The 15,447-nt window shown below is 38.9% G+C and overlaps 1 protein-coding gene across 10 annotated transcripts in view; it reads right to left on the bottom strand.

Moving 5' to 3' along the window:
- Positions 1–809: 809 nt before the first annotated feature.
- Positions 810–15,447, bottom strand: part of PDE4B (phosphodiesterase 4B) — a 568,971-nt gene continuing 554,333 nt past the window's right edge. For all 10 annotated transcript variants that reach the window (XM_021667780.2, XM_064372453.1, XM_064372454.1 and 7 more), the window contains 8 exons: positions 12,678–12,856; positions 11,708–11,806; positions 11,404–11,568; positions 9,233–9,332; positions 7,133–7,287; positions 6,918–7,040; positions 6,015–6,197; positions 810–3,083 (listed from right to left, as the gene is read on the bottom strand). In XM_021667780.2, the coding sequence (XP_021523455.1) occupies positions 2,718–3,083; positions 6,015–6,197; positions 6,918–7,040; positions 7,133–7,287; positions 9,233–9,332; positions 11,404–11,568; positions 11,708–11,806; positions 12,678–12,856 (1,370 nt within the window). In that variant the 3' untranslated portion in view covers positions 810–2,717. The remainder of the gene's footprint in view (positions 3,084–6,014; positions 6,198–6,917; positions 7,041–7,132; positions 7,288–9,232; positions 9,333–11,403; positions 11,569–11,707; positions 11,807–12,677; positions 12,857–15,447) is intronic.

The raw sequence follows: 15,447 nt of genomic DNA, 5'->3' as shown, positions 1-15,447 counted from the left end.
CAAGCTGGTTTGCAGTGTTGGCTCATCTTAATTTCATCTGTGTTTAGAGAAGACCCTCTTACCGGTTCACAGAGCACCTCCTTGTGGCTAAATTATCATGGGCCAACACTGATTCTTGTTTGCAACATTCTGCAACAAACACACACATACACACACACATACACACACATGTACATACACACACACACACACACCCTTCTCAGGATAAAATATTTTAAAACGCTGACTTTAAGGTTTCAACAAAGCATTTAAGTATTTTTCTTATAAACAGTTATTTCCAGAAAGAAAATCATAGCCATATGAGCAACAAGAGGCTGCATGGATCACTGAGAAAACCTGGGTGTCCACCCATGCTCTGTGGGTTTTGGTTTCAGATGACTCTTTGGATCTCAGATTCTTTATGTGTCAAATGAATCAATGGGACTCTCTGACTGCATTATGCTAATGTTCTATAATCTATGATTCACTTTCTAGAGGACCCAGCCAAGTTGGGGATTCCCTTTATTTATCTAGAGTAAACTCTTCAGACTCTTAAAGAGGTAGAAGGAAACTTCGAGATAAGCAAAGTGGTTTTGCTTGTTCCCCTTCCTCAACCCCCTTCCTGCGTCGAGCTGGGTGAACAGTTGCTAAGAAAAAAGTGTAATGTTCCAAACTAGGGGACTTTTTGGACATAGATTCTAAAACTTCAGTTGTGATATTGGCTGGACAAAGTGTTGGCTTTCTTTGTGGGGAATGGCAGAAGAGAAGAGAAAGATCTGTTTTTCATACGTCAGACCCAACCATGAAATAACCGGGCCTACAGACTAATCTAATCATGCTTTTGTTTATTCACTTCATATAAAAGTTTCTTCAGAATGCATTTGAGCACAATATATAATAATAATACTATAACATACATTGTGAGAAACATTTGAAAACGATAAAATGTTCACCTGAAACAATGCCATGTTCATAGACATACAAACCCATTGGTCATGCACATTTGTGCCATTTTCTGTAATTATGAGTCACAATGCTGAACTGAAAGCATGAAACATATTTTACAAACTGAAACTGACATCAGTAAGAGGCCTAACAAGTGTTATCAGAAGAGGCTTCACATTTGCATAATTTGCTACATCAGTTCACATTTTATTATAAAAATTCACATTGTTATTGTTTGCTTTTGTAATGAATTGGAACATGACATTCCTGCTTAATGGCAGGCAGGAGGCTAGTTCTTCAAAGTCAGTAGTTCGGGAGCATTCAGAAGAATCATCTGTAGGCAAATGTAGTGTTGCTGTTTGAACCAAAGCCATACTGATAGGAGGACCCAGTTAGAACCCAACTCATGCCTACACAGATTTGGACAGAACCTGGGTATAACCTCATCCCATTGCCGCCTGCCCCTATCGAACTATACAAAAGTAAAAGCCAGTATAAACCATTTAGTATCTAATGTGAGAATCTTGTTTCCAAAACCGGTTCATAAAGGGGTTGTGCAGAAGTAGCAACTCAGGCAGGGAAAGAAAGGGCAGACCCTCTGAACAAAAGCCCACCCCCTTGTCCTCTCTGCTAAGGGGGCTGTATGTCTCTCCTAAGTGATGTTTGGGTTATATGATACACAATACAAAACATTACAAGAAAAGGTTGTAACTCTTAGGCAGAGTTTTCTACACAAATTTAACACCACCATTGGCAGGCAATGTTAGATATATAAATTAATAACTTACAAAACATTACATTATATACATTAAGTAATAAATACACAGTTATAAACAGGAATGGAGGTGTTAGCGCAGAAGGCAGTGCAAGAGGACGGCAGCATTACATTGAAAACAGCGTAACTGGGTGAAAAGAGGAGGTAGGGAACAGGACACGGAATGTACAACTCCTGTGGTGGGGGGTCCAAGACACAGCAGGGCACGCTGCTGAGTTCTGTGCAGACGCTCATGGTGAGCGACACAACTGCCCCTTTCTACCTCCTAATGTGTTCAATTTTATTGTGTTTACAGCAAGAAGTTAAACTCCAGAGGAGAAAAAATACTGCTGGAGGCAGGCAAACAGAGATAAGTTATGAGTGACTGTGGAGTTGGATTGGACAGCCGGGGAAGGAAGTGAGATGTGGTTAGAAGTGTATCCTTTCTGTCTGTTTGCAAAAGTAAGTGTAGTAAAGTGAAAGATATTGCCCAAGAAAGAAGGAAGACTATTTTCTTTCCTTTTTCCAGAAAGAGTCAAAAAGGTTTGTCAACTTTGAACGCTTATCTGTGTAGAAGTTGATACTAAATTCTAGGTATTCAACAGGCATTTGAAAGACGTGAAAATGTTTTACAAAAAAGGCACACAGGTTGGCAGACAAAGGGACAGGTGAGCAGATTCATAAATGAAGTTATTAGTCAGTGAGTTCAGTCACTATCGGGGATAAGTTCCCGAAATTAGTGCAGAACGATCTCTCAGTTTTGTGTCTTCCATTTTCAAGCCATGTATCATGGTCAGAACCGGCCGCCAGCAACAGCTTCAGCCCTCTCCACCAAGCTTGCCAGCAAGGCAAGTCAACCGTGGGATTTCCTGAGCTGCTATTCGCTTCGTGGTCTTGCATTCTGACTCCAAACTCAAGTAACTGAAAAGCCAGGTGGCCCTTGTCCTGTGCAGGCCTCGGCCCCCATGGTGGCTGGCCCTACCACATAGCTGGCATGCTCATCAAGGGTAGAATGTTCATCTCCACAGGGAGAGGGAGATTATGTGTCGACTGGGGATGTGTCTTCTGTTGCAATGTCTATGTCAGTTTCTCCCAGGGAATCTCTGTTTTCTGGATCAATCACACAAAGTGTCTTTGTGCTGCTGAAATAGCTGTGCCCCTCTCCCTCCTTCTCAGGTCCTTCAGAGTCCTCCTCATCGAGAGTCAGTTCAAACTGAAACTTCTCCATCAGACCCTGGCAGTCTCTGTTCTGCTCGTCCAGCGGTGGTGAGGGACTTTGGGGTATCATGCTCTGATACCAGTTCCTGTTATCTTCTAAGGTATCGAGAATGTCCTGAGCATCAGGCTGTACCAAATCTGCCCAGGTCTCCCACAGTGGATGAACGATGTAGTCGATAAAACCAACCTGGAGAAAAATCAAATTACACATCTGTTATTGTGATGGTGCTTGAAATGTAAACAAGCTGTCCTAGTTTCCATGCAAACAAAGAACATTAACGCCTTCAGAAAAACCAGTCATAATGGATTCTATGTTTTGGGCACTCACTATACGGTGGGTCTTACACTGAATGCAATGGATGTAGTCTCTCTCTCTTAATCCTGTAAAGTAAGTATTGCTGTTTACTATTTACAAAGGCGGAAACTACTACTTATTGAGATTCAATATCTTGTCAGAGGTCACAGAACTAGTAAGCGGTGGAGCCGGGACTCAGTCCCAGTTTTGTCTGATTCCAAAGCCTGTGTTCATCTCACTACAGCAGACTGCATTTCCTTTTATGTGTGCCAGATAAGAAGTCTGGATGGAACCTGCGTTAGGAATGACTTTGTCACTATACTACTTGGATTCTGTGAGTCATTTTCTGAAGAAGGAAGGTCCAGGTCTAACGTGTTTTGACTCAATATTTTTTCCTTGTTAACTTTAAAATATGTTGCTATTCTAAAGTGAAGAGGAGCTGGCCCCTGTCTACTCTGGAATTTCTCAAATTCTGTGGAGTTCTTTCGGCTGGTAGAGGAGTTTGATGAAACACTTGAAACTACTTCAAGCCCTGAAAGAAACACATATCCCCTCAGTGGACATGTATGCAATTGTTTCGGATCTATAGAGCACACAGTCATTTCCATCAGGAGAAAGAAGAGAAAATAAAAAACAATTAAGCAGTTCCTTTTGCTGGTGTTCCTGTGATTAAATACCAGGCTTATTGGTCTGTTATGGTTTACTCAGAGGCTATGCATCCTGCATGAGCTAGCAGTGTGGCCTTATGCTGGCCTCCTCATTGTTGGACAAACAGGAAACACTGGGGGTGGGGACAAGTAGAGAGAAAGAATAGGCTTAGTTGAATGAGGGAATGGAATTCCCCTGCCATGGTCTGGGGAGCTAGAGAGATGCTGGGTTGGGATTTAGGGGTAGATGGGCAAAGGGCACCCACCCATGGGACGTTATATAGGTCTCTTTCAACACTGCTACAAACTTCTCTTTATTAACATGTTGGTATTTGGCTAGTCGTTTAATACATCCAACTTGTACTGTACATGAGAAATTTTGGTCATATGTGACTCTTTCACACATAATATATTATATGTATAATGCATATACATATGTATATACTTTTTCTTTTTCTTCTTTCTGGTGCTTTCCTAGCCTCAAAAAGCAAGATTCACAGTAAAGTCAGGGCATCTCTGATCTGCACTGGTTATAAAACTCAACTGTACATGATTCAGATATTTCTCTCACTTACACCCACTCCTTTTCCTTCCCTTTACTTCTTTATGTGTGCTTAATGAATTCTAGAGACTATTTTCAAGGTGTTTTCCAGGGAGCCAAAATAACAAGCTCAAGGCAATGGAGAAAATTAAATAAGTTGAACACAGTGCAGTCATTTCCTTTCTTCACTTGTTTTGTTTCTGCTAAGAAACGCTGAGAATTTTTTTCAGAGGTAGCTGCTAGTTATTTATTTCCTAGGTCAGAGGACGAGAGAGCTGTACGGATCCTGAAAGCACCCAGTAAAAAGCTTTACTGCTGGGCTAATCAGACAGGATTCAGCAGAGCCCATCGGTGGGAAATACAAGAGTGGGTAACGATGTCACAGTAACAGGAAGACTTGTCCCTGAGATGGAGAGTGAAGAGCTTTGGATGGAGACACCTGCTGTAGTGAACCAAGAGGACAGCTTTGCACCTGACATGCTGGGGAAATATCCACTTTATCTATCTTGCAAGGCTGTTTGGGGATCCAAGTAGGAGAATATATGCAAAATGTATGAAATGCTCCACAGAGCATCATATAAACATAAAACATCACTGTCATTAATGAAAGGGTGTTATTCCTCCTTACTGATTCATATCTTGTTCCACTTAAGCCTTTGAGCTGTTTGAACTGACCCTCATTAACAATGTTATCCTGCATTTTTACAGCATATTAGCTTCAGAGTACTTTCAGATTTTAAAACTCATTTAGTTGGGTTTCTCTAAAAAGCCACAAAATAAAATTGCAAAAGAACTGTATATTATTGCAACTATATGCAAATTTGGGGTTTGCAATTAGTAGGGAAAGAGGATGAATACTGACAAAAAACAATCCAAATGTTTTTGGGATAAAGACCTTGGACAATCTATGAACTCATTCTCAATCTCAGCTACTTGGCTCAGCCCATTTGTTTTCTTGAAAAAAATGGTATTTTAGGGAGCCCGGAAGCCTTTGTAGGGACACTGACACTTTCCACTGCTGCATATTCTGCAGCTATTGGCATCTGGACATTTCTGTATCCACCACCTCCAGACTATTGTTCCCTGTCCTAAACACACAGAGAATGTGTAGGTTTGGACACAACTGGAAAGAGTTGGCATGTTCTTAAAATCATAACAGCATGCTTGGGAGGGGCCACAAGACAGGGCTTTGACTAGGGGGTAAAAGAGACTGACTCTGGTGATGGTTGCAGTGGGCTTGATTAAGGAGAGAAAATAAAAACAGAGGGCTGGAAGCAAGGATGGGGAGTAGAGCTCTTGAATGAAGACAGAGCTAGGAGAAATCCGCAGGGATGCGATGGAGGAGACACCAGTGTTCAGGTCATTCAGTTGGATATGCTAACATCAGAGGCAATGATCTAAATGATTTAGGGATACATAGTCCAGATTTTGATGGGTTTCTGGTAACTACTTTATCCCTACCTTGTGAACTGAGTATAATGGAGAAGTCACATGAGTCCTGACTATAATGGAACAAAATGCGTAGTTGTTTCCTTATCGTTTCATATATACATATTCTATTGGAAGAATGGAACTAAATATAACCCTCCAGCTCTACAATTTTCACAAAAACTTTGAAAATCTCATATTAGATACCTGGGATTTTTCCACAGAAGCTGTGTGTTTATCACACATCGGACTAATTTCCATTCCCCTCTCCCGCTCTTTATCTCCCTGCTGGAAAAATTCCTCCATGATGCGGTCTGTCCATTGCCGATACAATTCCAAGGACTTGGTGGGGTTGCTCAGGTCTGCACAGTGTACCATGTTGCGAAGGACCTGAAATCATCAAGTTTTGGAAATCTCATAAAATTAGGTGCAAATACTGCCAGAACATCTCATCCCTCTCATAGTAGTACACTTGGTACTAAACCTGAGAACATTTTAGTTGCATTATAATTATGAAGTATGCACTGAACAAACAGTATTACAGTGGTGCTAGCCTGGGTCAGTTATTTACCTTTATAGAGTCCCAAAGGGGAAAATGTGTGTCTTCTGAGACTCACAGTCACTGAGTTTAAAAATGGGAAGGAACATTAGAGGTCAGATGCTGCTATCATTTCCTTTTCTCAGTTTGGAAAGAATGCAAAGAATTACTCAAAGTAGATAACTTCATATTTTCCACTTGTGGAAAGAGGAGAACAGCTGATGGCAATTCGTATATCCAAAACAGACCTAACAAACTTCAAGGCAATAGGATTTAAATCCAAACACGAGCTTTTGGAACCAACAGTCACGTATGCCCTATTACAAATAGATTTTGCAATTTATTTATAGAACTAATAAGCAATTCCACAAATAGGGTTTTTTTTTCCTTCACAAATCAGAGGATAAACTTGAACGTCCATATTCCTTAGCTTATTCTTAAAATCAGCCCTAAGCTATAGTAGTAGCCTAGGATCTACAAATAATGGAATTTATCTTTGTTTTCTTTTTTTAATTGTTGTTCAGCTTAGTTTGGTTTGGTTTTGCGTTAAATAAAAGGCTTTCAACAAATACCTGAATGCGATCAGTATAGTTGTCTAGGAGAAGAACGCCTGAACTTGTAACTTTCTTTGTTTCTACCATTGTCTTCAGGTCTGCCAGCAGGCTCATATGTTTAGACATATCAGTTGCTAACACCTTGGGTAAAAAGAAAATGAAAACTGTTAATAAGTTCAGTCTATCAGAGAGAATGGCAGTAAGTGGGGAACGTAGAGAGGCTGAAGTCTTACCATGTCAATAACCATCTTCCTGAGTGTCTGACGCTGCTTCTTGGTGAGATTCATGAATATGTCACAGTGTTCTTCTTGCAATAGTTTGAAACCCACGGCAAGGTGATGATTTTCCAACACAGATTCATCATTATACATCAAAGCAAGTTCTGAATCTAAGAAATCAGACAAAATGATGACTTAATAAGAAAGGGCTATGATTTGAATGTTGGCATTATCTCAAAGTGAAATCAGACCTAGTTCTCCACATTATTTCAAGAGCCACCAGCTACATCTCATTTCCTCGTAGAGAAGCAGTGGCCCTTTACAAACAGAAGTCGTTTCTAAGCAAAAAATGCTTCTACTGGTGTATAAGCTTTCTCTGTGATTAAAATTCATTGTATTTTAAAATCCTTTTGCTCCTTCCATATCTCAGATGAAGAATTTAATATTAGGTAAGGGCATTCCTGAGCAGCTAAATCCTATTTTTATGTGTCTTCAAAAATTTTGTACTTTGGAAAAGCACAACATGAAAGTACTGCTAAACTTTAGGAACTGTATTGAGATTTTCAAGCTATATTCACATTTTATATGTTCTCTAATCTCTGGCAATTGTGAATTTTGGATTGTTGAAGACAATGCACAAAACCTCATTTTACCTAAATAATGTCACTTTTTAGAGCCTTCTATTAATATGATACTAAACATTACTACTTTTTGGGAACATTTCTGATGTTAAATTTTCTGGCTCTTTTCACCAGAAGTTGCAATATCCAGAAACCCAAGCTGCAGCTGCCAGCCTGCCTTTATATAGAAGAATCATAGCCATCTTTTGTTAGACAGAAGTCTGCTTGGGAATATGATTGTCAGACTTAATGAAACTACATTTTCTCTTAATCAACAATACCAGACAAGTGGTGGTAATGTGTAACTTTATTGCAGGTACTGTTATGCATATATCATTGCTTTAATAGTGTGCTCTGAGTTACAACCTCAGATGAGTACTCTTGCTTTGCTCATCCTGTGATCAAGGGCACTGATCTACAAGCAAGCTTTATATGTTGCAGTGCTATAGGTGACTGTAGCAGGAAGACCATTTTTCTGTGTGAGGCTAACTGGCCTACATATGGATTAATTCATGACACCATGAATTAATGGTGACTACCAACTGATATAACCCATGACTACCAACTGATATAACCCATGCAGACAAGTAGCTGCCCCAACATTTTGCTCATTCAATAGAAGAATGAAGTAAAAGAACCCAGGGTACTCCAAACCTAGATCATTCAGATATTCTTTGGATAAAGGTCAAGGACTAATGATCAGGACTTTTTTTACAGCCAATAGCTCAAAAAGCATTTCTAGAAAACTGTCAGTACTTGATGTTATTCATGACCACAGTGGAATAACCAATATTCTCAAAGTACTTAGATTTCCACTACTTAATATATTATTTGAGAGAATGAATGGATTTTCAAAGGTATGAAAACCAAACATTTTAAGCATGAAAAAACTTTTTAGTATGGCTTGGGATCCTAAGGCTGGACCATCCTTGGTCACTGAGGCCATAGCTACTCCCAATCCATAATCAAATCTATGCAGTTGGAAGAAAACGTGTGGAACTTTTAATGACCCTTCCTTCTGAACTGTGGAAAAAATTCCAGGGCTTTTTATGGAATCTTATTTTTGTTTGGAGGTTCCCATGCTCAGATTCAACATTTGTAGCTGCTTCCCAGGCAGATAGGGGCAGTAGTGCTTTACTATGCTCTGTGTGAGTTTTGCATAATATCAAAAGTCCTTATCATGTGATCCCCAAACCTTTTCTTGTTCTTACTGAATAATTCCCTATCTGTTATATTTTCCTTACATATTGTATTGCCAAACTTTGAGTACTTTTTATGGTTCCCTGTGACCCTCTCCAAGTTCTTCATGAAGCTCAAACATTGTGTTGCCAGACTGGACCAAGTATCCAGGAAAGGCCTGACCAGTTTGAGAGGAATGGAAGGATTGCCTCATTATTATCCTTGTGATTATCCATAATAAAAACATCAGGAGGAAAAAAAATTAAGCAGTGAATCATACAATTATCTGGAATGACTGCTCTAGTGGTGAACTCACTTGTGTTGATGAGAAACTGATTGGAGACTCCAGGGTGATCAACGTCATGGATGGCAGCTGCAAAAATGGCAGCCAGGATTTCCAAATCTGTGAAGACAGCCTGTCGGGCAAATAAACACATTTAACTCCACATCCAATTTGCCTATCCTGCTTATTCAATTTCATTTGTATTCTATTTTATTTTTGTTGGGAGAGGGATTGTTGATTTATATAATATCTCAATATATTAATTTAAGTAAATGTAGCTTCTGTTCATCATCATAAAGTCTCTGATGTTAAAGAAATGATGGCCAGAGCTCAGTCTCATATCAAGCCTAAAGGCTGATGCTTGGAAAGACATTAGCATAAATCTCACGGTGTGTGTAAACATCTAATGTTTGTTTCTTGGACCACTGATGTGGCAGCATGGTGCTTATGTAACACAAGCACATACAAGTCAAAGAAGCAAGTCAGACTGTGCTCTGCTCTGAGATACAACCACCTTCATATGCTCTCAGCTGTATAACTTGGAGAAGAGTGGCCAAATTTCTGATTCATAAGATAAGCAATAAATTATTTCCCAAAGCTAAATTGTTGGTGTGGTTACAGCTTTTAGATATTATTTATTCATTCGATATGTATCCACTAATCATTTACTATGGGCAAGATTTGAGAACCTTCCTAAGAAGTGAAACCTGAAACCCCACTGCCCAACTCCTTCATGTCATGTCATGAAGGCTTCTCTTCCCCACCCATGCACAGTGATTCAAACCTAATATTAATAAGGTATATACTGGTGCTCATTCTAGGGATGAAATCTCTTTCCTCATCCTTTCTAATTAGTTAAATCTTCTGGTCCTTCAAATGTCAGTTTGAGGTGGGTTTCACTTCTCCTATAAAGACCAATCCCATTACTCAAGCACTCATTGAACTCTTCCTTTTCTAAAAAGTTTGCAGCATTCATGGCCAATTTCTGGCCACACAATACTATTAATAACAGCGGGCAGTTGATGAATAGCGTTGGCTCACTCTATGATACTTATGCAGAGTATAAAAACAGTACTGTTTCTCTCCTTCGGAGGGAGCAACACCCTTAGCTCCATCTCACTTTCTCAAGACCACCTGGATTTCTTTTCTTAGATAATATGCAACTCAAGCAATAGAGTTGTGGTCAATCTTTTTTTTCGCCTTCCAAACTGAATCTGTAAAGGTGGGGCTGGATAGGGCATGGCCAGTCCCTTCCTGCAGTGGTCCAGCACATTTTGGGAGTACCTGACCACCATTTTCATTTCTCAAGTAAGAGTATGACCTGCTGTACACATTGTTGATTGTATCGGTATACACAAATGCATTAATCTGTGAAGGAAGGAGCCACAGCCACCTTCTCAGGTTTGGTATGGCAAATTTGAATATTGTTTCTCTCTGTTTCAGCATTATTAATTCTTCTGTTCTAGATTTTCAATTACTACTTCAACACATAGAATCTGTTTTATAAGTTGTTAGAAGAATAAGCCTCTGGATGCTTATTACTAATAGGAAATATAGAGAATATTTTATATTTCTGTGATAAACCGCTGGAGATATAATGTTCAATATATGCCTGGGGTGGTGTTGGGCAGTTCAGATCAGTAATTGCATATTGAGACTATACTATCTACCAGACACTGAGCAAGACACTTTGAGATACATTGCATCCCTTACTAGAAAGATAATGAAGAATAAGACATGATTCCTGCCCTGAAATTCTGTTAATTGCTTTTGTAATTTTGTTACAATTACAAAACAACTTTTAATTGTAAGAGATGTGAAGGAAAGGTTACGCTGATATTAGAAAGCAAAGCAAGTAGAAATGTCATTCATTTTTTATAAATAACTCAGTGAACAGACGCTATACATCTTATAAAGAACCAGTTCAAGCATGCAGGGTAGTCTAATTACATTATTTTTGTAAGTATATTGCATATAGTAAGGCACTTTTATTTTTTTAGAGACAGGGTCTCGCTCTGTTGCCCAAGCTGGAGTCCAGGGGAGCAATCATAGCTCACTGTAACCTTGAACTCCTGGGCTCAAGCAGTCCTCCCAATTCAGCCTCCCAAGTAGCTAGGACTACGGGCACATGCTACTACATCCAGCTAGCATGGCAGTTTTGAAGGAGGATGGTCAGGAACGCAAAACAAATCATAACTACTCACATCTAATGCTGGTGTAGAAAGGAGAACATGGGTCGACTGGGCTACATCGGCAGCATGCAGGCTGTTGTGATATGCCACGTCAGAATGGTAATGGTCTTCTAAAGTCATCATGTAGGTTATAAACGTGTCAGATGAGATTCTGAATGTCTTTAGGAGGTCTCTTTCCTATGTTGTAAAATGGATTAGAACATAAATAAGTAGATGTCCAAAGGTGGAGGAAAGTTAAATCAGAAAAGTAAGATGGAAAAAAAAATCATAAAGAGCCATCCAGTTGGAGAGCCAGCATTCACTCCTGTTCACTCACCTGGAATATAGCATACATGATGCATGTTAGGGGCCTATTATGGGAATATCCAGCCACATTAAAGATGTTAAGGCCCCATTTGTTCAGGTCTTCCAGCTCCTGTAATTAAAAATTTGGAGGAATTTAGAAATAAGGACAGTTGTGCTAATATGACTCATCTCTTAATTTATTTTTTGGACACTGGCTGCTTAAGTCTTTAGAGTGTCTCCTTAGAGTGCTTTAGTTCCACGAAAATCTGAAAGTTAAATGGCCTAAGAGGTCGGGTGTCCTCTTCATGATAGTTACAAGTTTCTGAACATTTTTTATTCAGAAAAAGCAGAGTATGTATTTATAAATTCTGTTGCTGACCTATATTGCACATGCATCAGTCCTCAACCAATGTTGCTTTCAAAGGTGGCCACAAGTGAATAGAGATCACTCTAGTTCAATTTCCCTGTCTCTCCCCTTGCTGCTTACTGGCGCATTAGTAACAACTGGAAAACAGTCTCAGGGAAAACTCCTCTGCCCATTGGTTATCATCACTGAAAGCCAGATCACGAAGATTCAGCTGTCAGAATGTGCATAAGTCAACCCAATTTAATGTAAAAGGTCATGGAGAATGCCAGTCATGAATTACATCCTAGGGCTCCTGGGCCACAGATGGACCTGGAAGAAACATCACTCGGGCCTGTGTTGTAGGATTGTTCAAGATTATCTGATTTAAAGACCAATTTATTTGATTCTTAAGAACTACCCAGAGTAAGAGACCCAGGCTTTCCCCCCAGACTTGGCCTAATATTTAATCAATCTTCCTCTAATGACAGCTTTCAGAGGCCTTACTGCTCACAGTAAACTCATTTCATATGAACTTCCTTAACGCAAAACTTAATGATAATGCAAAAGCAATTCTTACTGTTTTCTAAAAGGTGTATGGTCATCTATCTGCTGTAAAGCAGAGAGCTACATGTGCAAAAACTGAGCTCATACACACCTTGGCCAGGTGATCTTCATTTTCAGTGTTGACTCCAAAGCGTGAGATGCTTGTATTGTTTAAGCTTGAACTATGCATTAATTTCTTCACTCCACTTATCTGGGTCATGAGCTGCTGCTTTTTCTTTTTCTCCCTGTCTTTCTGGGTGGGAGATGGGATCTCCACATCATTCTGCTTGTCTGCAACAGACAAAGGAATATGTTTTTCAGCACACGTGTCTATGAGAACCCACTGCAATATTCAGAGCAACTCTAACCATCTATAACAGCTTTAGAATCTTATAAAGAACTCTTATAGCACTATTTCACTGTATCTCTAGGGTAGTTCTGTGAAATAAGTGGGGAAAATATAAAATTTGTTGAGGAAAATAAGATTTGTTGTTCCATGCTATTGCTAGGCAAATTAAGGCATAGAGTAACTTGTCCAGGAAGCAACAAAAAACAGGATACAAGCCCAAATCTTCTGTTTTCAGTGTAATTTACGAGAATTACACTTATACCTTTGCAAGATGAAGCACCAATATTTACATGTAGATTTTTAAATAAAGTGAGTAACACATTTTTATATAACAAAAATGTTCATCAGGTTAATAAAAAATCAGGCTTTATGTTCTGCTCATCTTATTTTTACTTAAAAAAATTTAAAAATCCATAAGGCTTTAGCAAGGACTCAGTTTAAATGAGCAGTATATATGTTAGAAATATAAGTGGTTCATAATCTTTAAACAATTACTTTAAGGGTTTGGTTTATTACCACTGAGGTTAGAGGAAGACTATAATTTCAGTTTTATTTCATGCCTTGTGTCTATTAATTCTACTAATAAATAATAATAATAAGTCCTCTCATTTATAATAAGCATCATACTTATTAACATATTTAAGGTTATTAAGTATTTATGATACCTCATAATATTTTTAAAAATTATGTTACAACAAGGTAACAGCAGAGCTAGGATTAGTGAAAAAAAAAAGTGCCTGCTGCTTATAGAAGCTCTTTCCTTTACATTGTGCTATTAAAAATATCAGCAATCAAATACGCCATTTCACTTCACAGGGAGCTGTGTCCTGAATACTTCTGAAAAAAATGCATTAATTCTTTCAGGCCACAGGGATGCCACTCATTAACAAATGAGTGCACAGAGGCAATCATTTCTTAAATTGCATAACAACTACTTCACTGAACTAAATGACACTCTGTGTCTGAAAGAGTTAATGCAGCTTTCAAAAGTACCTACATTTATCACTGCTACTAACAGTGAAAATTGGTAGCAAGACAACTTGTCCATTTGAAAATGACATGCTCCCAGATGGCATTCTAGGATCTAGACGATTTGCTGTCAGACTCACATGTTTTCCCCAGAGACCTCTGGCTGCTCATAGGTCCCCGTGGGCACTTCATCAGAGCAAAGCAAGCACAGTGAGACAGTATCAGCTTTGTGTACACCTCACTACTTCTCTGTGGGACTGAAGCAAGGGAATTCTCCATCCCTAATGTCTCAATATTGTCCCTAGGTTCCACAAGCACCTACACAAGCCTATGACTTTTGCTTAGGAAGGAATTTTAGTGGTCATCTCAATTAGTTTAGGGCTTTCCAACCTAGTCCACCATCAGAAGCACCCAGGAAACTTCAGAAAAATACAGATTTACAACCCCACCCAACCCTACTGAATCAGTATTTTTTTAAAAGATACCCGAGTGACTTGGATAATCAGAGCCAGGTTTGAGAACCAAACAATCCCACACTCTCATTTTTCAGATGAAGTCAGCAACTTGCCCAAGCTCAAAGGGCAATTTATTTAACAGATATTTATTTTGCAATCACTTTGTTCCAGACACAGTGATTTAATAGCATAGAACCCAGGCCTTGAGGTTCCTGTTAAAAATCTCTTTCCTGCCACACAATCTCTGGCATAAAAACTATATATTATATTATTTTGAAATTACTTTTCTCCCTGTCACTTTAACGTCTATTATACTACTTTTTGCTAAAATGAAAGGCCATAATAGGACCTGCCTTTCTAACCACCATTCTTTACCTCTGGTTAAAAAGGCTCTTAGATTCTCCTGTGTCACTGCACATATAACCATTTCTAGTAAGACTAGCAGCTTTTTCCCTTTGTTTAATTAAAGATTCACTGCACCAGTGAGTAATTGAGCTGAACCACTACTGTGTCTGGAACACTGCAGTAAAGAAGACTATTATTCACAAAGACTGCCAACTTGACATTAATGGGTGTTTCCCTATGCAGGCATTGGAACAACCGATAGGTTTCCCTATTCTGAATTTCTTCTATTAAATGCTTAGCCAGCACAGTGTGGGAATAATCGGAAATTCAGACTCAAAAACATCACAATAAACACTGAGCGAATTTACATTTATGGAATGGTCAGAATACAGTGAGCAAACAGTTGGCCAGTATAAAACAAACAAAAAGGAGATACAAAAATCAGTCTCATCTAAATTCTGTTACTGGCATAATTTGAGGTTCATGTCTTGCTAGATCACACTTTTCAATTACGTAAAATTCCTAAGCTCTTTTCCTTGCATCTTGAAAATTCTAAGTTCTAGCTTTTGAGATGGTAAGTAGAGGATTTAAAAGGATGACTTTTCTCTGTTCATGAAAATATTAACTAATTGCAATATAATATCTAAAAATCTTGCATTATTTATTCTCCTCCTCCTTAGGTCTTGTTTTATTTCCCCTGAAATTAGACACTTCTATTTCCCCTTGTACCAGCAACCAGGAGTCCATTATATGACAGCATCAGT

This window comes from Aotus nancymaae, unplaced genomic scaffold, assembly GCF_030222135.1.
Source record: "Aotus nancymaae isolate 86718 unplaced genomic scaffold, 86718_ANA_hifiasm-v0.15.2.pri h1tg000007l, whole genome shotgun sequence".
In the NCBI taxonomy this organism is placed as follows: Eukaryota; Metazoa; Chordata; class Mammalia; order Primates; family Aotidae; genus Aotus; species Aotus nancymaae.
The sequence above is the reverse complement of the archived record's forward strand: the minus strand, read 5'-3'. Positions and strand labels throughout refer to the sequence as shown.